At 44.3% G+C, this 23,885-nt stretch overlaps 2 protein-coding genes across 2 annotated transcripts; both read left to right on the top strand.

Moving 5' to 3' along the window:
- The first annotated feature begins 1,902 nt into the window (after positions 1 to 1,902).
- LOC120748692 (coagulation factor VII) lies at positions 1,903 to 10,186 on the top strand. Its single transcript, XM_040055332.1, has 8 exons — positions 1,903 to 1,972; positions 4,112 to 4,272; positions 4,838 to 4,862; positions 4,954 to 5,067; positions 6,018 to 6,158; positions 8,715 to 8,821; positions 9,333 to 9,453; positions 9,645 to 10,186. Exons 1-8 carry the CDS (start codon positions 1,903 to 1,905, stop codon positions 10,184 to 10,186), a joined length of 1,281 nt encoding a protein of 426 aa, XP_039911266.1.
- Positions 10,187 to 12,641: 2,455 nt separating this feature from the next.
- Positions 12,642 to 21,951, top strand: LOC120748691 (coagulation factor X-like). The gene is made up of 8 exons (XM_058419302.1): positions 12,642 to 12,885; positions 14,910 to 15,070; positions 16,465 to 16,489; positions 18,670 to 18,783; positions 19,337 to 19,477; positions 20,087 to 20,337; positions 21,124 to 21,241; positions 21,410 to 21,951. Exons 1-8 carry the CDS (start codon positions 12,642 to 12,644, stop codon positions 21,949 to 21,951), a joined length of 1,596 nt encoding a protein of 531 aa, XP_058275285.1.
- Positions 21,952 to 23,885: the final 1,934 nt, after the last annotated feature.

The raw sequence follows: 23,885 nt of genomic DNA, 5'->3' as shown, positions 1-23,885 counted from the left end.
GATCTGTCAGTACAAAGTTCTTAAACAAAGAGTTGGAATGTAGTCCTGAAGTGCTGAATCCTCAGTGATCCTTCTCAGGTTCATCCTGATGGAGACTAATTGCATTAATTTTCTTGGAAGAAGGAAGGTCCCCATACGAACTGACCCTTGTTCCCAGCACTTGGGCTTCTTCCTGGGCTCTGAAAATAATTGTTCGGCTGTATTCCCAAGAAATAAAAGCAAAACCTTTCAGGTTTAAGGGATGCCAGCAGAGGAAGGAAGGCGAAAGGAAAATACTGCATCAATCTCCTAAGGATGCACACAATCTGCACATTACAAAGAGGTGCTGCAATGGCACTGTGGAGTGGCAGCCACCCCACTGTCCCTGGCAGGGAGACGCCCACCCTGTGTAGAGAAATAAAGGGAGTGGGGGGCATAGGTGCAGTCTCAGGCTGGCCCCAGGCAGAGAAGGCAGAACTTCATTCTCTGATCTGCATGGCTTATGCAGATAGATGGGGCTAGATCATTCCCAAGAAGATGAGAGAAAAAAATTTTCAAGCTTAGTTTTGGTCTTGCTAATCTGAACATGCGCTTGGTATTTTCAACTCACTGCCACAGGATAGTCAACAAGGATTAAGGGCTGTGTTGGCAGGCTGAGAGGTATGGAGAGGGTTCCCAAAAAGCAGCAGAGGGCTAGAGGGCTGCTGTAACTTCTTTTGCATTCCAGTAACTGGCTTCCTTCCTCAGCCTGGGACAGGACATGCCCTCTGTTCCCAGCCATCCCAGGAACTGGGCTGCTGGGAATTAGCTAGGCTGTGATCCAGAGAAGTGCCTGGATACTGCCTCTTGGGAAAGTGATTTCAAAGCAGAATATCCAGCTGTGTGTACTGCCCCTAAAAACAGGACTGCATGGAAACAACAGCCAGGAGCCTGACTTTCCTAAGCAATCACGACTTCTGCAAGGAGTTATGCTGAGCGTTAAGCACAAAGTAAAAATCCAGCTGTTGATTTCCTTTGCTGTAGCATTCAGATGCAGGGCTAACCCTCCTTCCTTTCCATGCAGGAAGGGGAGAACAGAGTGGAAACCACTCCAGCCTTCATCTAATGCTTCACTTCTCATAGACAAACATGCTCTTTACCTTGCTGCTATCTTAAGTAAATATTTCCCCCAGAATGTTGTCAGCTCTCCAGTCTGATGCCATTAATCGATTTCCATTAAATCAAGGGATTGTTTATGTTCCAGATAAAGCACTGTCTGCAGAGTGGCCCCTCAAGTCCCTGGCAGATCCAGCTACAACATGGATCAGCCCAGTGCCACTTCCAGCTGGTACAACCTGTGCAGGCCACATGGGTCTGGCAACAAAGATGGAGAGAACCACTGTAGCATGTCTCTTGCTGGTTAATTAGTGTCTTCAAGCAAATTCAAGCAGAAGTGCCGAGTTTCAACTGGTGATAGAAAAATGGGAATAGATGCCAGTGGTACAATCATACTCCAAAACACTGAAAGACCATATGATGATGCAGGATAAATCACACACCACTGCTCTCTGCATGTGATGCTATGTGGCCAAGTTACTGCCTGTCCAATGGATTCAGGGTCCCAGCATTCATGTTTCTCACAGAAAAGGTGTGGTAAATGGAAAATGCAGGCCCCAGGTAGCAGCCTGTGTAACAAGCATAGCTTTTGCACGGGTCAGGAGACCACACTTCAAAACCAAGCTCCCTGCTTCTGTGAAAAGGGCACATTGCAGGATTTGCGTGCGCCCTTCTGCTCAGCTCACCAGGCTGTCAAGGATCTTTTGCTGTTTCCATGAGTTGCTGGCCCCTCCTCTGGCTCCAAGCATTTGAAGCTGAGCCCTTTGGCCAAACAGTCCTTGCTGAAATGTCAATACGCTACCAGAACACTGGCTCACAGGGTTCATCATGATTTCCAGGCAGTACGTGGCTCTGTTTCTCTGCTTTCTGCTAACGATCCCTCTTTCTCTGGATGCAGGTATGTTGTAGGATATAGCTGTGATTATGTTTACTGGCAATGGACCTCCTTCCTCTTTCCTGTTACTGAGATGATTTCCACTGCAAGTTTTGAGCACTGTTGCATGTTTGTCCTGTTTCCTGCTGTGCCTGTGCGTTACTCTAAAGCTCTAATTTACTCTCAGCGATGGCTCCATGTACTTATTTTGCCAACTAAGGAAAAGCACCTCTAGCCTGCTAAATTATTTTGTTATCTTGGTGCACAGACAGCAGGCAAACCACCAGCTGTCTACATGAAGAAAGGAACTGACATTTATTGTTATTTCAAGCAGAACTGGGACATTTTTCAAAGCAAAGGGTCAATAGCTTGACATTCAGCTGATGAGCAATTAAAGCAGGGAGGATCCACCCTGTTTCAGTAGAAGGCAGAGAAGAGGTAGCTCTTCGGTTGCTCAGTATATGTCCAAAAACCAGCTCCCATATTAATCAAGCAGATCCAGCGCTCTCAGATTCCCCATTAGCCATTGACTAGGTCTTGTTTATTGCAGTGAGGAAAAGTGGAAAAATAGGTACCAAAGTCAGAAGTGATACAATAGAAATAAGTGGATAATGCCAAAATGAGTGGATGGACATCCCAAGCCATGTGCCCAGGCATCTCCTGTGTCAGAGTCTGTGCCCACACACTGATACATGTGCCATGTATTGGCAGTATAAGGTTAATTAAAGGCCTTTAAGGAAAGCCATATCAAATGCATACAGCCTGACTGAAATCAAGGCAGAAAAACCCACCTGATATTCCTATAATGACCAAATGCTTCTGAAGCACCCAGGGATAAATTCAGTGCACAATACTTTATTCTTCTAAGCAACTTTGAAATACAAGTGAAAATTACCACTATTCTGCATGTAATTCAGCAAATATCCTGAATTAGAGACAAATGCTTATGGAGACACCTCACATCACTTCAGACTGGAATAAACCCTCTCAGCATATATGATTGGGTGTATATTAGTGGAGAGAATGTCCTGGGGAAAGGCAGGAGATATGCATCAACCTCAGTCCCCAAATCTACCCACAAGCAGAAATGAAATAGTTAATGCACTGAAGTGTCATGAAGCTCCAGAAGCTCTCATACTGACATAAAGGAGGACTAAAAAAAGAAAAATTAATAATTTCAAGACTTTTTCTGTGTAGTACACAAAGCAAAATTACACACCAGCACAGCCTTCTTGCTCCTCATCCTGAATTATATTGGGAGAGCACAGCTGTGTGATGTGCTTATATCCTGAGGCTGAGGAGCAGGTCAGCATGGTGACAATGACATTAGTGTTTCCAGCGCACACTTCTGCCAGTTGCAAGTTGATGCAGTTCTAGGAAACAAGCTCTGCTGATGCCTGCTACCAAACCTATGTACCCAGTATCATTCCAATGCATGGTAGAGACACACAAGAAGATCCCTTTGTGGCTGTAGTCTGTGGTGATGGCAGGAGCTAGGAGCCATTCACAGGCTCCCTAAGAAAATACAGACAGCATTGTGCAGCCTTCCTGTGTACATTAACATAACCTTTTCCACAGAAGAAAATTAAAGATAATGTATTAAAGCAGTGGTTCATAAATAGTAATCTACTAGTGGTGGGATAAATCCCTTCTTCAGGTCCAGCAACTGAAGAGGTGGGAAATAACATGTGACTGTGGGTGAAGGCATGACTGGGGTCCACCTGTCACTGTGACTGACTGTATCAAGTACAGAAAAATCAGCTTCTAGCACGTACACCAGTGCTAGATAAAGTGACACGAGCTTTCCAGTGCCATGCACACCAGAGCTAGATAAAGTGACACAGGCTGTCCAGCTGCTATGGCTGTAAGAAGCTGCTGCACATGTTAAGATGCCTATGACATACAACACACACACATACACCCCCCACTGCTGTAACACGCCATCTTCTCCTAAGCTCCGGGATCTCCAAAATTCCTGCGTTGTCACTTTACCTGTGAGGCAAGCCAGAGAATGGAGACTCTTTCACACCTGCCCATCTCTTTTCTAAAGTGTCTCAGAAAAAGCTCAGGAAGCAGAAAAGCTTTCAGGGGAAATCGTCCCCCCATCCTCTCTGTCTGGCAAGCGCAGCTGTATGACAAACAGAACGTGCTGCTGTTTTTCAGTCTTTCTAAAGCAGGAAGAGGCAAGCAACGTTTTGCAAAGACAAAGACGAGCCAACAGCTTCTTTGAAGAGATAAAACTGGGCTCACTAGAGCGAGAATGCATAGAAGAAAAGTGTTCCTATGAGGAAGCAAGAGAGATTTATGGTGATATTGAGAGGACAGTAAGTAACACAGGGCTGGGTGAGCACTCATTGTCATAAGGACTCTCCCTACTCAGGGGTGTGCTTTGATACTTCAAACAACCAGAGTTAAAAAAACACTTTGTGTCCTGCTGTTTGAATTTTTCTTTTCTATTTACAGGGGTACACAGCAGCAATGAGTTGCAGGAGGGCACACTGCATGGGCAATCCCAAGCAGTAACCATCTAGGGCATGGTGGGAAAATGGATACTCTCTAAGACATTTCCCCAAACCTCCAGTAATGCCTGCCCTGACTATACTTTAAATTATTGTATTGCGCAACATTTTTTTCAGTCAATCCCACCTCAGCCATACAAAGCTTATTTATGTATCACCAATTTATGTGTGTTAAACAAGGCCCTTCTCTATTAGTATATGAAAATAATGTACAATCTAGAAAATAGAATATTTTATGGATGTTAACTGTCACAAACTATAAAGACAGAACTGGCATCACTGTGACTGACTGTAACCCATCCTGTGCAACAAGGGCTGTAAGACTTGCATTGATTCTTCTTTAATTAAATCTCACATCTTTTTTTTCCAGGAAGAGTTCTGGCTCATCTATTCCGGTACGATGATTTGGGACGTTCTAACAGCTGTGGAACACTTCCACTGCTGCAGCTCTTTGCGTGAGCTGGACTGACACTGAATGTTTTACAGACCCTAACCAGTGTGCCTCCAACCCCTGTCAGAATGGCGGGATTTGTGATGACCAGTTTCAGGATTACGTTTGCCGCTGTCCCGTCGAATATGAGGGCAAAAGCTGTGAAAAAGGTCAGCTGTGGCATAACTTAATAAAAATGCCATTAATAATTCAAATGCAAGGCATTGACATGAACAGTAGCAGTCATTATATTTCAGGATTTGGATTTGACGGTCCTCGTTGGTCCCTCCCAGCTGGGGATATTCTATGATTCTGTGTCATTCCACCTGTGACAGCAAGCGTTCCTACGGCTTTCGGTGTCGCGTGATGGATCTAACCAGACAGCAGTCAGGCACTGCAAGGCAGCAAGATACTTACTGCCCTATAATGACTTTGTGATAAAAAAAGAAGAATTTCATTTGCATATCATCTAAGAGAAAAGGAGGAATTATTTCCTACTCAAGTGCTGAAGTTATTTTGACTTAGAAACTCCATGCAGTATGTGAGAATTACACTACATATGCACAGTACAAAGCCCAAAGGGAATGATCCAGTGATTCATTAATTTAATACAGACCTTTCCACTGATTTCAGAGGACACTCAATATTCAGAGTGTTACATCCCCAGAACATGTAGAGCCTGGACAAGGGCTAGGCACTCATCAAGTCTAGGCAGGCAGTCTCAAGAGTCATGCCAGCACATCCTCCTGCTAAATGGCAAAATTTCAAAGAATTATAATTTTTCAGTCATGTCTTATGATGGTTACCCGCACAATTACAATATCTCCATTCTCGAGACAGCTTGGGTACCATATAAATGCTGTTTGATTTAATTTTAGGTATATATTTCTAAAGCAAAGCCTATTCTTCCCCAATCCCTGGAGATCCAGGCCTAATTTGCTTTTTGATGGAAGGCACTTTTGATGAAGTTGCTCTGCATAAATCACAGAAATCTTTTTCCTGCCTTGATTTCCTGACAACATTCCAATTGCAAGTTATCAACGTAACTTGCAATTGGTATGAATTTTTTAAGCACAAAAATCCAAGTTTCGAATCCTAAATGCTCTTTCTCTGACTGCAGCTGTGGCTGACAAACTGAAGTGCATTTTTGATAATGGTGGCTGTGAACAGTACTGTACTGACAAGCAGTCCAAAACACGACTGTGCTTCTGTGATGATGATTACACTTTAGCAAGTGATGGCATGTCCTGCATCCCTCGAGGTAAGCCACTACCAACCTGATGCTAAGCCTAAGCCAGCTCTGGAAGAAAATTTTTCAACATGTACATGTCAGGACATGCAAGGTATCCTCAGATACCAGCTCCCCACCTCTTCTCCACGGGCAGAGTCCCAAATCGTACATTTGGCTTCTGGTAAAAGTTAGCCACCCCAGAAAAGCAGTTATCAGCATGATCATCAAGCAGAGATCCCTTTGGATTTCTTCCTGGCCCCAGAGGTCCATTCCTCTGGAATGTGGGAAATTCAAGTTTGATCATCCCACCTGCTCAGAGCTAGGAGGGAGCTGAATCCTTCTCTTCCTTTGTCTCTCACTATTAGTCCAGTAGAAAGGAACAGAGAAGTGGAGACAAGCGCCTCACTCCTCAACAGGTGATCTAAATAAAGCAGGGCAGCAGGTGGTCAGGGATTTGGGATCAGGCTAAGGAGTACTTGGTGAGTGGAAGGGGCTTTGGGTCTCACAAGTCCTTTTTTTGTATTAGCTTACACCCACAGTAGGAAAATACTTTGGGGGCAGATTTGTTTTACTGTTGTCTCTCCAATCTGAAATTGTGACTAGATTTTATTACTATATTTATTTCAGCACAGGAGTCAAGAGAGGAAGAGGCCTATTAAAACCAAAGGAAAACAGTTAATCTCCTTCCTTCCTTCCTTCCTTCCTTCCTTCCTTCCTTCCTTCCTTCCTTCCTTCCTTCCTTCCTTCCTTCCTTCCTTCCTTCCTTCCTTCCTTCCTTCCTTCCTTCCTTCCTTCCTTCCTTCCTTCCTTCCCTCCTTCCCTCCTTCCTTCCCTCCTTCCTTCCCTCCTTCCTTCCCTCCTTCCTTCCCTCCTTCCTTCCCTCCTTCCTTCCCTCCTTCCTTCCCTCCTTCCTTCCCTCCCTCTTCTTTTCCTAATTGCTAGGAATAATATACTTTTGGTATTCCTATAGACACTATGAGAGATATTTCTCTCATTTAGCAAGGTAAATTTCAACTGGGACTAGGGAAGTGCAAGTTAATGTTTTTGCCAATACATAAGCTGGCACCTGACTCTTTTGCAGATGCCTACTTGAATTACTCTGTTAGTGAGAAAAGGAGACCCCTGGGGATATGAACAAAGCAACATAATGGACAGAGCCACAGGGTGCATGCAAAGAAATTTTGAGGGGTGGTGCCCCCTCTACACACACCTCAATGGAGCACTCATGCAGAGAGCTGGTAATGACAACCTAGCTCTCAACAGCAGCAATTTCATTAGAAAAAAATGTCTACTAATGTGTTTATCCCTTATTAACAGATTCTGCAACACCATGTGATGGGAAAGCTGCCTTTGTTAAAAGCTGAGAACAAAGAATTCAAAGTTCCTTACAGGCTTTCCAGTGCATCTTTCCCTGCAAGGAAGATGTATTTGTTGCTGCTTGCTTCTTGGGGACAAAGACAGCCATAGAACTGACCCTGTGTTGCAAGTGGAAAAAACTGTGTTACTGCCAGGCTGACAGTCCCCTTACTGTCCCTCTGTTGTCCCCCACAATGGGCCAAATTTGTGTTGCCCTACGCACAGCATTAGAGACTTCGGGTGTTACGTGTTATGTCTGTTTAATCTTTCACCAAAAAGCTAGTCCTGTTTCTCCATACCTTGTGTGTACCTGTAAAATCTTGATGCTGTCTTCATGTCAGCTGAAGTACTTGCAGCTCTGTGGAGATGCTGCATGCAGCTCAGCAGACTGTAGGACCCTAGCTCCCAAAGAGGTAGAAAAAGAGCACTCCTCCTCACAGTATTATCACAGAGTGATACCACAGAGTGAAGTGACTGCCAGACAGAAGGGATGGTGTGTTCAGTTACAGCACAGACATCTGGCACACAGGCACCCCCAAGGGTAGATCTTCTCCTTCACAGGAAAACTCGGTTGGGTGAAGGATATACTGAAAACACCAAGATTTCCTCTGCACTACAGCTTAGCTGGAAGTTCAGTCATGATTTGGTTCTCTTTATTGCCAGTCTTCACATGCTGGCTCAGGCAGAAGAGAGATGTGTAGTCAGGAAGAATCCAGCATCCTCTGGACACAAGCAAATAAGGTTGTCAGGGAGAGGCACACCAGAAGGCAGTGTCTGCTCTTGGGACATCTTTGGCTCTGCCCAAACAAAGGATGGCAAGATGTACACCCCACGATTAAGCCTCTGTCTCAGCCTGCCATGGATGTTGTGCCCTTGGTACAATTGACTTAAAGCCAGTAGCCCACTTCATTGTGTTGATGTGTATCTTAAGTAGGTTTATTGTTTGCAAAGACCTGTGGTACGTGACTCTATGTCAGTGATGCTCTAAGGGCCTCAACTCTAATTGTAAGGGAATTTCTGGCTGTTTCCAAACAAAAAAAGACTTTGTACCTGCTGAGCTCCTTTACATTATTTTTGAGAATCCATGTTCCTAGATTAGAAATCAGTTTTTCAGCTGACATAGCTTCTCTGAAGACATTGCACATTTTGTTGTGAATTTGGTACTATAAAATCCCACTTGCTGGCTTTTGTTGTTTTGGATTTTGGTTTTTTTGTTTCCTTTTTTTCCAGTGAAATACCCATGTGGAAAAATACCAGTGCTGGCAAAAAAAAATTCAACTGCACATGGGAGAATAGTAGGTGGTTTAATCTGCCCTCCCGGTGAATGTCCATGGCAAGTGAGTTTTCAAAAATCTTTCATTGCTTTTATTTTTAGAATTTCCTTATGGAATCACTACAATAATTTCACTGCTTTAAATCTATGATGTTAAAAATTCAAAAAAGTGCTACATCTTGATAACAAAATTCCTTTTGCATCCATAGCCAGCAGATCCACCTGTTTCAGTTAGACACCTCAGCTTTGTTCTGGAGTACCCGGTTTCACAGGAGTAGAGCGGTAGCACAGCTGTCTCTATCTCCTGACCCCTTAGTCCTTAACTTTACTGCCAGTAAGAATTTTAGTTGCTGTTTCCAGGGATACACCCTGGCCATAATATGCAGGGTCCATACTACAAGATGAAGAAAATTTCCAGAGGAATACCTCCCCTGCTAAGTTCTCCACACAGTCAGGGTGGTATTGTCAAACACAGTTGCATAAAGGGACAGAAAGAAGCAATATGAAATCCATCTCTACTGAGATTTATGTCAAGCACATTTGATGTAAGACGTAAATTTGCTTTATGTTGGCAGGCCCTTATAATACAGGATCAGAAAGAAAAGTGTGGCGGCACCCTGCTTTCCCCAAAGTGGGTGGTCACTGCAGCTCACTGTTTGGAGTATACTCACCCTAAACAGCTTCGGGTGAGACTGGGTATGTATCTTCCCCTCCTCATCTTATCAAGGTGGTGGCAGCCTCCTCATCCTGAAAAAATCAGAGTGGAAGGCTTTGGCAGTACAAGGCAATTGTCCTTAGAGGTGTCAGGCTAGAAACACCCTATATCCTCAAACTTGCAAGGAATCAAGGAGCTACTTGATGTGACCCGTGATTAATAACTTTCCCAGGTGAACACAAAATAAATGTTGATGAGAAAACTGAGCAAGAACGTGGAGTCACCAGGATGATCGTTCATGAAGAATACATAAATGGACAAGTCAATAATGATATTGCCCTCTTGAACCTGGAAACACCGGTGAATCTCACCGACTATGTGGTGCCAATATGTTTGCCTGAGAAAAGGTTTGCTGTGTATGAACTGTCCACCATCAAGTTCTCCACAGTGAGTGGATGGGGACGCCTAATAGATGGAGGTGCCACCTCTTCTGTGCTGATGAGAGTTGATTTGCCACGTGTAAAGACACAAGAATGTGAAAAGGAGACCGATTTAAATATTACAGAGAATATGTTCTGTGCAGGAGACCTGTCTGGGGTTAAGGACTCCTGCAAGGGAGACAGTGGTGGTCCTCATGCTACACAGTACAAGAACACTTGGTTTCTGACTGGGATTGTCAGCTGGGGAAAGGGCTGTGCTGTTGAAGGCAGCTATGGGGTTTACACAAGAGTATCCAAGTTCATTGACTGGTTGAGGAAGCACATGGACGAATGATGCTGAGCCACAGCATTTCCAGGTCGTGTTATTGCCCCCCAGTCCATCTGTACCATTTTCCCACTGAAGGATTCCTTCATTATCTTAGATATTTGATACATGCCATACCCATGCTACTAAAAATTTGAAGTGAGCCTAAGGTCTACTTGAATACATAAAATAACTTCTCTCTTGTGTTGTTTGTAAACATGTGTATCTTGTCAAGCAGACAGAGAATGACCATAACAAATCAGACACAATGCCCCTCCTGTTCTGCATCCATTTCTGCTAAAGGTCAGAGCTAGATGCTGACAGAAAGACTGTCAGCAACACATCATGAAGACCATAAGCCTTCCTTCAGCTGCTCTCTCAACTTTTGGTAATCAGTGAAGTACAGACTTCCTGAGCCAGAAGTTGCATTATATCAAACAGTCACAAATGAATGTGCTGCCCATAATTGTGTGCTATCTCCTTTGAAAACATTTGTGCTTCTGGCTTTCATAAATTCCTATGCTATGGATCCTGTAATATAATGATGAAATAGCAGAAACAAAAATGGAAAAGGTGTTTCTTTCAGCTTATGTTAGAGCAGCTTTCTCTCACAGTTGCAGTGGCAACACTAAGATTTGAAGGGGAGGAACTGCAGACACTCTCCAGGACAAGAAATCTGGGAAAATGTTGATTTCATATTTACAGGTCCACTATGAAAACTTGATTTAAATCTTCTTGCACCAAGCACTATCGCTGTAAGCCCAGTAAGTGCAATATTTAACTCTATATTTATGAGTGGTAAAGAATACCACTGATTTAATCTCATCTTTGCCTTGGTATCATGCTTGTCGATACAAAAAGCACAAATGAAAGGGAATGCTTATCAGTTGTCCAGTATAATCTCAATTGTACTCTCTATCCTGAGATCTAAAACCAGAACAGGATAATTGTCTACCCCTCTGGTAGACGCTGGCCAAAGACTATTCACTAAAGTCTTAAGGCATAAATGACAGAACCTGAAGCTCTCTGAAAACATATACAGAGAAAAAATGTATTTTCTAACCGTAGCATGAAAACACTGAAAAAGTGAGGAAGATAAAACTGAGCTAGGAGGTTAGAAAACAGTTTTACTCTCCTATGCAGAATTTACACTCTAGATTGTTCAAATAATGCAGAATATCAATTCAATCACAAAAGCTTATCAGCAAGTAGGACACGATCATACTCTTTTATTCGGGGAAAACACTGTCATTGTATGGTACATATACCATGCAGTATTGAACATCCTATTTTACCAACAGAGAAGGAAGTTTTACTACTCATTTAGGTAGTGAACTGAACTAGGAAAGGCAGCAAACTTCAGAGACATGAAAAACAAGAGATGTTACAGTATATATATATATACATACACTAGAGGTTCTCCTTACTCCTAGAGAGTCCAGTCTCAAGGAGAAAGGTGAGTGTAAGTAGTGACCAGCAAACAGAGCCTCATCTTCATTTAGATGAGATGTTCGGCACTGTAAAATCATCCCTGACGACCCCTCAAGGTAGAATAGTTCGTGTTTTCCATGATCCACAAGATGATTTCTCCTCTGTAACATTCCAGTGAAAATACTGAACAATACTGAAAAAAACCCACTGAATTTATGAACAAATCACCTTGCAGAAACAAGGGTAAAACGCTGAAAGAAATCAGTACTAATAACTGCAGCACGAAACTACTTTTTCGAAACAAATCCGGGTTTTAGATTATATTTTTAATATAACAGCCTGCTTAGGAAAGCCAAGAAGATGAAGGAGACCTGAGGGCTGGCTCTGGAAGCACCGAAGCCGTGGCCTCCTCAGCGCACTGTGAACTCCCCACAAGAAAGGAGAGATTGAGGCCAGTTTCTGGCGAGCGCCCGGCCGAGGTCGCTGGTCCAGAGCGCGGAGCCAGCAAGTGACAGTGTCGGATGTGGATGGGATGTGGATGGGATGTGGATGGGATGTGGATGGGATGTGGATGGGAGCGGCCAAGGACGGCGGCTGCTCCGGGCTGGGAGCGCGGCTTTGCCCAGCGCCGCGCCGGGGCCACGCCAGCTTATTGAGGGGACGATTCACCTCCCTTCCTCCAAAATAAAAGGTGCGATTCAAAACAAAACAAAACAAAACAAAACAAAACAAAACAAAACAACCTCCCCGCTGCCTTGGGCTTTAAAAAAAGAAAGAACATAAAGAAGAGCAGCCTCACCCTCCGACTGAGAAATCCCGCCGCGGCTGTCACCCTGTCCCGGCGCTTCCGCTATTTCTGGGCAGGGTGAAGCAACGCGCCTTCAGTCTCACCCCGCCCGAGGGGGTGAAGACATCGCCTCCCGTCCGTCCCGCCCGTGTGGTACCGTGCCGTGCCGTGCCGTGCCGTGCCGTGCCGTGCCCTGCCCTGCCGTGCCGTGCCGTGCCGTGCCGTGCCACCGGAGCGGCCCCGGGAGCGGCCCCGGCGGGCGCTGCCATGGCCGGGGGCCTGCTGCTCCTCCTGCTCTGCGCCGCGCTGCCCGCCGAGCTCCGCGCCCAGGGAGGCGGTAAGGCGGCACCTTTCCCATGTTATCGGCAGGCGGGAATCTCCCTTCCCAACAGCCTTCGGGGGGAGGCGGGGGGCTGCCGGGTGGACGCCGATGGCACTCCGGGAGAGTGCCCGGAGCCGCGGTGCGGGGTGGGGCAGCAGCCGCCGTCCCACGGCTCGTCTTCCCCGGCAGGTTCGGTTTCCACACGGCCGAGGGCTTATCAGCGCCTGTGCCGACCCCGCACACCGCCGTAAAGCGGGGAGCTGAGCTTCGGGGGCAGGGAGCTGCTGGGGGCATCTCGGGGACGGAGTAGGGAAGTGGGATTGCTCGCCGTTCGCACCGGGAGGAGAGCTGTCCTCGCAGCCTGAGGTGCTCTCGTGTGAGACGGGAAACCTGGCCAAGTCTTGGTTGGATGCGCTTGGCCGTGGAGGAGCTGGGGCACAGCGGGAGAGCAGGTCCCGCTGCCCTCGGTGCAGCCAGAGTCAGCGCCTAAGTCCAGGGCAGCATCAGCAAAGAACTTTTCAAAAGCTGTTAACTCTTCCTTCAGGAGTCTGACTGCTTGGGGTTTAAAACAAGGTCTTTGGCATGTTTCTGAAATACCATGCTCTGGTTGACCAATGCCTATTGCTCCTTGATGTCTCTAAAAAAAGTATGGTAGAGAGGTTGGAAAAAAGAATGAGCAGCCTCCGAAAGAGGCTAGTTCAAGTTTATAAAAACATCCGCTTACGCGGGTGGCGTGAAAGCAGAGGAATATAGAGGTGATAACCCCACCGGCTGTGTCCTGTCACTTTCCTGTCGCTGAAGAGAGGCATTTAAGGGCAAATAAGATTGTGGGTGAATGAACTTATAGTTGCTGAGCTGCAAGTTAAAAGTACTTGAGGCCTTCCTTGAGAGGAGCCTTTCCAAAGTAAGTGGGGCTTCAAATTACACATGGGATTGCTGAATATAAGTAACACAAACAGAACTTGTCTCCCTATGGATGATCCATCAATTTCAGTGAAAGCAGAATAAGTCTCCTCTGTGCTTACTTGGAGGATATTAGGGTATATAATTACTTTGAGCAAGTTTATTTATGATAGAATTAAGCTGCATGAAGAATGCGCCAAAAGGAACATGCAGGCCTCCCAGTGAGCATAAGCCATAGTCCTTGAAGTCACATCTGTAGCACGCTCTTCCACACTCCAGCCTGTGATTGGAAAGTATTTCCTCGGTATAAATTCCAGGTGATAGAACTTGATTAAATGCCAACTTCTAAACTCCTCACACTTTCCTAGAATATATACTCTTTACAGGGTAATTGGCACCTTACTTACTACAGTGTTGTTTTTGTTTTTCCTGCCTGGTGGCTTGTGCACAAGTCACTGGCGAGTAATGCTGTTTTTCGTGGAGGCAAGTGCCTGCAATGAGATTAATGGTTTCATGTCTCTGATACTCCAGTTTAAATCAACAGCTACCTGAATCTTGAAGGCAGCAAGTTTCAGGCTTCTGTGACACCAAACTTTTCAGAAATAAAACAACTCAGCAAACTGACTTCACACTATACTTTCCTGCTAAAGCTGTTGTTCATTTACTCCTGCTCTTTATAAAATCATATAAGGCGGCTGCCTTAGCTCAAAATGCACATAGATCAGGAAGGCAGGAACATTTCTACAGGTAATTGGGAGGTGCTGTTAAGAAGGCAGAAGATCCCAGGGCAGTGCAGTGGGATTTGGAGTGATGAAGAGCAGTAGAACTCACACGTGGCCTTTTTCCAGCTGCTAGAAGATACATTGCTGCATCTTGAGTGGCTTTTAGTTTCTGCAACACAAGCCTCTGGAGGAGTCAGTGATGCTGCCTGGTGGTCAGCTTTGAAAACAAATCAAGGAATGTAATCTCCCCAGCATTCAGGGAAAGTCATTCCATTCAAGACTGAGTCTTGAGCAGGAGCAGCAGAAATATAAGCCCTCATTAGCAACCTTTTCAAAATTGAAAAGAGTAGGAGGGAATTTTGCGGTCCTACATTTTATTCTGAGGCTACTGATTCTCAGAGAGACTGCTCTGAGAGATCCTGGGATGCATCAGCCTGTGTGAGGACTAATATCACAGGTAATGTTGTGTACAGGTAGTGTGGTCTATTTTGGCTTTGTTTCTATTTCACTCATTTGTCATGACTGATTTCCACTACCAGATGTAGTGGAAATATAATTATACCTGTATAATTTTTCTCTGCTATCTAGTATTCATCAAGAAAGAAAATGCCAACAAGTTCTTTGAAAGAACAAAACGTGCTAACTCTTTCTTTGAGGAAATGAAGCAAGGGAATATTGAAAGAGAATGCAATGAGGAGCGCTGCTCAAAAGAAGAAGCAAGAGAAGCTTTTGAAGACCAGGAGAAAACTGTAAGGATGAACTAATATGAAACATAGGTCTATATATTTTGTGTTTAAAAATTACTATTCAAGTGGTTTGAGCTGGGCATCAAAACTCACAAGTTGTTCCCAGTCACAAGGAACAAATAGTGATTGACTGTGGGTGGAATTGCTAAGGCAATAATCATCCCATAACAGTCTTAATTTAGCTCTTGCATGGCCAGCCCATGTTAAATCGTCCATTCTTTTACCTGTTCTGATCTATTTAATTGCCATTGGAAGTTATTTGACCTTCAATGGCTTTCTTGCTATCAATGTTGAAAATATGTTCACCCTATCTGGGTTACATACCTAAGTGCCATGACTGTGGTCAGGGCAGTCCACGGGAAGTCTGAGAAGGCAAATGCTGATGTGGAACCTCATGAGGGAATTTTACTGAACTTATCTCAAGCAGCTTTTCTTGTAATTTTGTTGCTCTCTTTATCTGAATTGAGAGAATGTATACTGTGAACAGTTCTTAAATGCCTCAATGTTGATTGGAATGAAGTTTGTGTGACTCTTGTGTCACCTGCCCTACCCCAATGGCTTGCTTAACATTAGACAGAAATGTGATTTCTTCCCAAGCTGAAGGGACAGTTAAAGATATGGGGCAGCTGTGTGGACTGGAGTAAGTGGAAAAGGTAGTATTGCAAACATAGCCTGTAGCTGTGTGGCTGTTTAGAACGACGCTGAAACTGGAGCTAAAGCCAGATTCACTTTGCTTCAGCATTACTTGATGGCCAGAATGTTCTTGGAGTGGCCCTGAGGTGTCCTTGGTGGGGAATCATGGGTGCATCGCCAGTGTACTTCAGATCATAGATGTTGACTTACCTGTAGCAGAACCGGCTCAGCCTGTTGTGCCTGGTGACCAGATGTCACTGGAAAGGACTGTCATGGACACACAGCATCCTGGAGTCCTCTGTGCAGACAGAAAGGGGAACACAAGTCAGACAAAATATTTTTAAAGGTCAGGATTTGTGAGGTCCTGATTGATGAGAGTATGGGGTGGGCATCGAAACAGAGAATTTGGCATTACAGGAATATAAGTAAATTCAGACAAAACCGGTGGAAAGATAGTTATGCAAGAAAAGAAGTGGCTTATGCTGAATGAGTCACACTGGAAAAACTCTAAGGAATTTCAGATATTTCTGAAAAATGCATGAGACTTGTTTATGTAGAGCTGGACACCATATGGATCATATGGTTTTAAGTTATTAAAAAGTAATGGTGGGCTGCAAGGCACTGTATGTATCTATAATGTAAATATTTCTTTTAACAATTGTTAGCTCCAAGTATCCTGTATGAAAAGTCTAGTATTTTTCTGAGGAATTCGGTAATTCTTATCTATTTCCTTTTTTTTCTCCATTTCCCACACTTACCTGTAGGAGGAATTCTGGAACATCTATGTAGGTAAGAAACACTCTGTGTTTGTTCAGAAGATTAAGCTTCCTTATTGCAAGGTTTGAAAGGATGCACCTCTTAAGTAACCCCTTCCTGCTCCCTTGCTTCCTATCTTTTCACTCTGTGACACCCTCATGTTGTGTTTCCTCCGAAAAAGGAATCTGATTTACTGCCTGCTGTGGCTTGAACCCAATTGCTTCATTTGAAGACAGGGTTCAGCTGTCTCCAGTTTCTGGGCTGACCTTTGTCCTCTCAAAAAAAGAACAGTGGTCCTTTGCACGCAAAGGACGGTGAGGAGCAGAAACTGTGTGTGGGACTGCCAGATAGTTATCCTTCAGAGGAGCAGCCCCAGATGGGGGAATTCAAGATGCAAAGAGGCACAGATGAGGATGTCTCTTAAATGCCATAACAAACATGAAGGTAAATTGCTTTGCCTAGTCATTTGCCAGTTTCCTGTCACCTTCCATGCCAAAGTGGTGTTGATTCCTGTCTTAAAGAGCATTTTTTGGGCTGTGCTTTTTACAGAACTGTTTGGCATTCAAGATCAGCAGTTACTACCTAACAGTTTTCTGTTTGGTTTTTTTTTTTTTTTTTTTTTTAATCCAAATATGTGAGTTTTATTTATTAGGGTTCTAGTGTTTGTAAGCACTGTGCAGGGACAGATTTTTAATGTATTAGTGTTTGTTAACATGTTCATGAGGAGTACCTCAAAAAAGTTGAACAAAGGCAGCTCAGCTTTTTCTTTTGGAATCTGCAGAAAAATGAAGACACAGACTTTCACAATCCTCTAAGCAGGTGCTGAACTCTGCAACCTACAGACTAAAATTTCAAGCAAAGCCTGTGTCACTGTTAGAGTAAACAGGATTGAAATATTTCAAACCATTTTCTCATGAGAATACAAGCAGCAGAATATCAATGCCAATGCTCTTAGCAGAAATGTTAGTTTTCATACATTTTAAACCACAGTCCACAATTACTTTATGGGTGTTCAGAAGTATTGAAAACCACAGCCATGTTCAGCCAAGTTACTAGAACAATTTGTTCTTGCTTCTTTTTTTAGTAAGGGATTCTGCAATTTGTGCAATATTGATATAAAACTCATTACCACAGCTACAGCTATAGTGTAGGGTAAGACTAAAGTATGTTTTCTAACAATAGGATGCTGCTTAGCTAAGACCACTACAGAATAGAGTGCTATGGCACTGCAGAGGAGACAGACACCAGAAGTTATGATGTAGGCCTTCAGTCTGTCTTTTTTTCTTTTTTGGTCTTGCTTTCCCTCTGTTAAGCATGGGCATCAGTTTCCAGAGCCTCCATGGCTGGAGCATTTGGAGAGCTATTGGTTTTGGTCACATGCAGGTAGAAAATGGATCTTGATGTGTGGTTGCAGAACAGAAAGCCCAGCAACTGTTCCCTGTGGCAGGCAAAGCTGCAACAGATGAGGCCACAGTCCAGAAATACCATGCAGGGAGCATGCTGGATCCTTAGGATGAGTAGCTTCTTGCACGTTGTTTCTGCTATGGGCATTGCTGTTTCAGCTGCTCCAAAGAGGGGCAGAACAAGCAGCAAAATAGGGGGATAAGAGCATGTTATCTAAAGCAGCAAATTACCAAGCGTCACTTTGCTGGATATCCTACATTTTGTATGAAACAGGGCAAAAACTATAGGGAAATACAAGGGGCCAGAAGTTCAGTATCTTTAGGCAGTAAATGTAATTTAGAAATGTCTTGTCAGCTCTTAACAGGCTTCACTGTATGTATTCTGACAACAATCACAGTATCAAAGAATATTCTGAGTTGGAAGAACTCACAAATATCATTGAGTCATTGATCATTCTTAAATGACTGGCCCATACAGGGATCAAATCTGTACCTCTGGCCATATTAGCACCATACTCTAACCAACTGAGCTAACCTCTTTACCATTCCACAAAAAAAAGGCTTGTGTATGAATCACAATAGAGTGGCCACTGAAAAGGAGATTGCAAAACTGAGGATATGTGGATGAATCATTGTAGGTTTGGGATGATTGCATTTATACTGTTTGTTCCGTCTGGAATGTGGCAACTCACAGGACCTATATTTTGAAAGGAAGGATGAAAGATGGCTTAAGAAAACTAAGAGCCGTTCCATGTTCATTGAAGATGCTTGCAGACTTCTGATAATTTGGGTTTTGGTTTGTTTTTGTAGATGGGAACCAATGCAGTTCAAATCCTTGTCACTATGGTGGCCACTGTAAAGATGGAATTGGTTCCTACACTTGCACGTGCTTGGATGGTTATCAAGGCAAGAACTGTGAATTTGGTAAGTTTCTGTTTTGGAGGACTGTGGCAGTGAACTTCCCAGGGAGCCTTGCAAGGAAGCATGTTTTGCATGGAAACCTTTCCTGGGGCTCACTTCTGTGGCATAGAGCTGCCATCGTGATCTTGCCATGGGAGGGTGTATCACTAGCCCAGAAGTAAGAGTGGGAGTGTGGAACTCAGGTTCCTTCACAAGACCAAAGGGAGTTGGGTTTTTTAGGGCAGGAGGGGGGAATTGTGTGAGGATTTACACATTTATGTTCTCTGTTAGTGTTTTGTCCATTCTTCCCTTGACAATTTGTCTCTGCTTTTCTGAGCTCACCAGGCCGTGGCCACTGGGCCCACTTGGACTTGGCAAGTACCTTTTGTGGGCTGGATGCAGCTGCTTTGTAAGGCACAAGCTGATGTTCAGCACTCACATCAGTCATTCCTAAAAGGTGCTTCAGGTGCTTGGCCAATGGAGATACGAAAAGATGGTGTTTTGTTTTGGAGAACTTCAAGATCTTCTGTGAAGTCAGTGTTTATGTATAGTTTTTCTCCCGCCATCTCTTTTATAGTCATACCAAAATTCTGCAGAATAAACAACGGGGACTGTGAGCAGTTCTGCAGTGTCCGAAGAGATGGACGGAAGGATGTGTTGTGTTCCTGTGCAGATGGGTATGTTCTAGCAGAGGATGGCAAGCACTGTGTTGCAACAGGTACGAAGCCACGAGATAAAGCAATAGCAGTGGTGGTGAGACTTGTTTCACAGTTACGGGTTGCCTTGGTTTACAGTTGAACAGTGTCTTTTGAATCACCGGTATCCTACCTGACTTAGACTCAAGAGTGAGGCCAAGAGATTTGTGTCTCCAAAGCCTTCCATTTTTGAGGCACTGTGATGGATTGGATCACAACCTAGGTGGTTTGGACCCTTTGAAAGGTGCCTCTCAGCGAATTACCAGAGTTATCTCCACTGTTGTCAACAGAAAAGTAATTGCAGTAATAACTCATTTTCTTAAATATTTACACGCCAATAAAATAGCAGCCGGCAGAAATTTCTTTCCAAATCCTTTCTTTTTATAGAAATTTGAAACATCCGGTAATTATAATTAGTGCTACTTAGACCTGCACATTTTGAACTCTAATAAAAAGACTGGTCAGAGGTGTCAAACATATGCTCATGATGTTGTTCATTATATCCTTTAAAAAAAAAACAATTGCTCTCATGAGCCATATTACTTAACTCAATTTCCTTGGCATTTACAAGTTGTTTTCTCTTATGCTGGTGTTTCCCTCCATCTTCAATTTTAGCATCTTTCTCTTTACAGTAAAATACCCTTGTGGAAAAGTTTTTGTGGGAAGGAAAAAAAGGTCTGTTCTTTCACCTGCTGACTACAACAATGGAACGACTGATCAAGAAGACCCTCCTGCAAACGAAACAAGCACAGAGGAGTACTTTGCAATTACCACAGAAAGCCCAACCCCTCCACCTGACAACAGAACAAGCGGCAAGACTCCATATGTCGATACCAGGATAGTTGGTGGGGATGAGTGTCCTCCTGGCCAATGCCCATGGCAGGTAAGTGGAGGAGGTTTTTCCCAGTATGTGGGCAGAGCGTGTCTCTGAGGGAAGGTGAGCAGTGGCTCCTTCCAGCTGGTTGCCTTCTGAACATGGCCCATGTTGTGTGCCCGTGGCAGCGAGACGTAGCTGAACTGTGACCCTGGGCACTTGGATGTGCTGTTCTGCCAACTGCAGCCTCGTGGTGTCAAAACAAAAGGCTTTGTGCTGTTTTAGATGGAGCTGCCTACCCTGTCCCCAGAGAGGACTTTGGGGCCATGCTGGTCTCCCAGGCCATTTTTGCAGGTTACAGTCTGGTTCTGTCTGAGACCATCCACTCAGGCAGCACACCTAAGTGCATGCCAGATAAAGCCAGCGTTTTGCTTCACAAATGCAGCCTCGCGTCTCAGTTTTACTCTTGAGTTTAGGCCAGCCAAAATGAATTCCTGTATTTTGGACATTCTTTCGGGGGGTAAGTCCAAGGGATGGTGTGATGTGGAGTCTGCACTCTGCCTGCTCAGTCAGTCAGTGCCTGAGGGACATTACTCAGCACTGGGAGTGAGGTAATGTGGAAGCCAAATGTTAGCTTCACATAAAGACAATCGAGACTCTGTAGCAGCAGAAGTCAATCTGTAGCCTCTGCAACTGGGAATGCAATACTAGGAGAGACCTGGAGGGCCATGTGCATGAAGCATGTCCGTAGTGTCCAGAGAAGTGAGTTACAGCTCATCTATCAGTTATAGCTGTATAGCTCATCAACATGAAATTGCCCTTCTTCCTTCTGCACTTACCTTTTTTGCTTCACAGGCTGTTCTGTTAAACGAGGAAGGAGAAGAGTTTTGTGGTGGAACAATTCTGAATGAAAATTTTGTACTTACTGCAGCTCATTGTATGAACCAGTCCAAAGAAATCAAAGTTGTTGTTGGTGAGTGATTATTTCTTTTACTCCTGTGAGGTGGGAGTATCGGTTGTGCCTAACCTTCTGGACCTTAATTATCCTGTGAGATGTACTCTGGATTCATTAAGCTTTGTTACCTTTTTGCTACTTTTTGTAATTCTCCGCACTTATGACCCTTTTAACACTCTTGTACAGGTGAAGTGGACAGAGAGAAGAAAGAGCCATCTGAATCAATGCATACTGTGGACAAAATACTTGTTCATTCCAAATTTATTACTGAGACTTACGATAATGACATTGCCTTGTTAAAGCTGAAGGAACCTATCAGGTTTTCAGAGTACGTCATCGCAGCATGTCTCCCGAAAGCAGACTTTGCTAATGAAGTTCTGATGAACCAAAAATCTGGGAGGGTTAGTGGCTTTGGACGTGAATTTGAAGGCGGAAGAAGATCCAAAAAACTGAAGGTGCTCGAAGTCCCCTATGTTAATAGGAACACTTGCAAGCAATCCACTAACTTAGCCATAACAGAGAACATGTTCTGTGCTGGTTACGACACAGAGCAAAAGGATGCTTGCCAAGGAGACAGTGGTGGCCCCCACGTGACCAGATATAAGGACACTTATTTTGTTACTGGAATTGTTAGCTGGGGTGAAGGATGTGCAAGGAAAGGCAAATATGGTGTCTATACCAAACTGTCCCGCTTCTTGCGTTGGGTCAGAACAGTCATGAGTTTGTAGTGGTGGTGTGTCCCTCGATCTCTCTTGTTAGCTGCCAAGGTGCCGGATGGGTAATGGGACCTTTCTTTTCCTGCACATCTGCTAAGTTTGTTTCAAGATCTGAGTCCTTAAAGTTATGGTCTGCTTCCATTTATATTATTCCTGGCTTTAAAGCACATCTCTGTGGACTGTGGAGGTGTTTGGAATTGGTTGAATGAGGGACTTTCCCCAAACAAAAAGGCTGCTGAGTGGGGTCTTTGGCTTCCTTTACTTATTTACCAATGACTGTTTTGGTTCCTATCTGTTGACAGGAGTGCTCCTACCAGAGGAGCACTAAACATGTTCTGAACAGTCGCTAGTCACGATGAAAGCAGGAAGGACAGGACTCAGTTAATCCTCATATTGCAGTTGTCTGGCTCAGCAGGGAGTTTGTCCTTACTGGAGTTGCTTTGCTTCTACCTTAAGATGTGTTCAGAAGATTAAGGGACATGGGGAACTTGCATGGCAAAGGCTGAGACAGAATTAATTAATCAATGTGTAAGGCTAAATAACCACATGTTCCACAAAATGCCCTCCTAATATCATGGCAGCTCATTAAAGAGGGGTTTGCTTTATAAGGATTGTACTTCACTCTAGTTTAATTTGTACACTCTCCTCATCAGAAAATGTATATGTGCACATTCACTATTTTTCATGTCTTATTCTGGATTGTGTACAGCTAAGGATTGGAAAGTTCCTGGCATGCGTATTGTTCTAGATGTTTCTGTTAGGTGCAATATTGATGTATACCAGCATTTGAAATAAAGCATTCTTTCTCTTTTGCTCTCTTTTGGCTGTTTTTTTTCTAACAAAGCCTCTATGCCCCTGACAATTCTGATGGCTTTTCCAAGGCTTCTCCAATTTCTTATGCTCCCCGGTGCTCTGAGGAACACTGAACTTCTTTAGACACCTGCAGCTTCTTTCTCAGGCTTTGAGCTGGTACTGGCTCATTTTGCATAGCAGGTGCTGTGAGCAAAGCAGACTGACAGACTTGAAATACAGCTCTGCAAACAGCGAGTATTGCTGCATTCAGCACTAATTGTGGGCAGGAAAGTCAGTGGGCAGGTCAGTTACCCCAGCTTGAATGTCTTGACCCGTCTAACTCCTCAGTGGGCTTACTTCAGTGTTTTCCCAGTGGTGTTTATCCCCTGAGTTCTGCTCTGCTGGATTCTTCTTCAAATCCTTTGTCCCACGGGTACTGTGCCTTGTTCTCAATCAGGGTGAAAGATCACTCTTCAAAGGAAAGCCTCAGGTCCGGGTCCTACCCAAATCCTACTTTCATACTCTTGCTAAGGGCTCTCTTCTACTTAAGTGGAGCTTGAGGACTGAAGGAAAACACAAGGTAGGCTGCAAAGGTGTTGAGATTGCTGAAGGCATCACTTTATGTCCATTGCTCTTTCTCCATTGCCAACATCTCTGCCATGCTGAGAGGACATGAGTGAAACATCTCCTTGCCTCTGGACCTCCTATCAGAGGTCATAAGCAACCCTAGGGCCTGCAAGAAAAGGAGGAATTCAAGCACACTCTTCTTTTAATGTAGACAAATGATTAGGGAATAATTTCACATAGCAAAATTTGAACAGACTGCAGAATCCAGGAAAGGGACACAGCACACAGCTGCTGAGTGAACTGGTGGATTTTACGATAGCAGAACTCCTCCTGGCAAGCAGACACAGCTGGCTTAGGCAAAAGCTGGTGTGTACCAAGGATGGTGGACAGAGAGGCTCTAAGCTTCCCTCCAGTGCTCCGGCTTCTGCTGCCTTCAAGGAAAAGCCAGTTGTGAGACTTAAGGGAAGGAAAGAAGGTTGGTAAGTAAGCCCTGTGACTAGAGAAGCCCTGCAGTAGATTTTCCCAGGAGGGCGGTGAAGTCTCTGATGCCGGTTGTCTTCCAGAGTGGGACATGCAAGGAGCTGTCA

Source organism: Hirundo rustica, chromosome 2, assembly GCF_015227805.2.
Source record: "Hirundo rustica isolate bHirRus1 chromosome 2, bHirRus1.pri.v3, whole genome shotgun sequence".
NCBI classification, from domain to species: domain Eukaryota; kingdom Metazoa; phylum Chordata; class Aves; order Passeriformes; family Hirundinidae; genus Hirundo; species Hirundo rustica.
The sequence above is the reverse complement of the archived record's forward strand: the minus strand, read 5'-3'. Positions and strand labels throughout refer to the sequence as shown.

Bases quoted from the DNA above. Each gene is read 5' to 3' on its own strand.
- LOC120748692 (XM_040055332.1), top strand. From the start codon at position 1,903: ATGATTTCCAGGCAGTACGTGGCTCTGTTTCTCTGCTTTCTGCTAACG. The intron at 4,273-4,837 runs GTAAGTAACACA...TTTTTTTTCCAG, and splicing joins ATGGTGATATTGAGAGGACA to GAAGAGTTCTGGCTCATCTA. The intron at 5,068-6,017 runs GTCAGCTGTGGC...CTCTGACTGCAG, and splicing joins GGGCAAAAGCTGTGAAAAAG to CTGTGGCTGACAAACTGAAG.
- LOC120748691 (XM_058419302.1), top strand. From the start codon at position 12,642: ATGGCCGGGGGCCTGCTGCTCCTCCTGCTCTGCGCCGCGCTGCCCGCC. The intron at 12,886-14,909 runs GTTCGGTTTCCA...TCTGCTATCTAG, and splicing joins CGGCTCGTCTTCCCCGGCAG to TATTCATCAAGAAAGAAAAT. The intron at 19,478-20,086 runs GTACGAAGCCAC...TTCTCTTTACAG, and splicing joins CAAGCACTGTGTTGCAACAG to TAAAATACCCTTGTGGAAAA.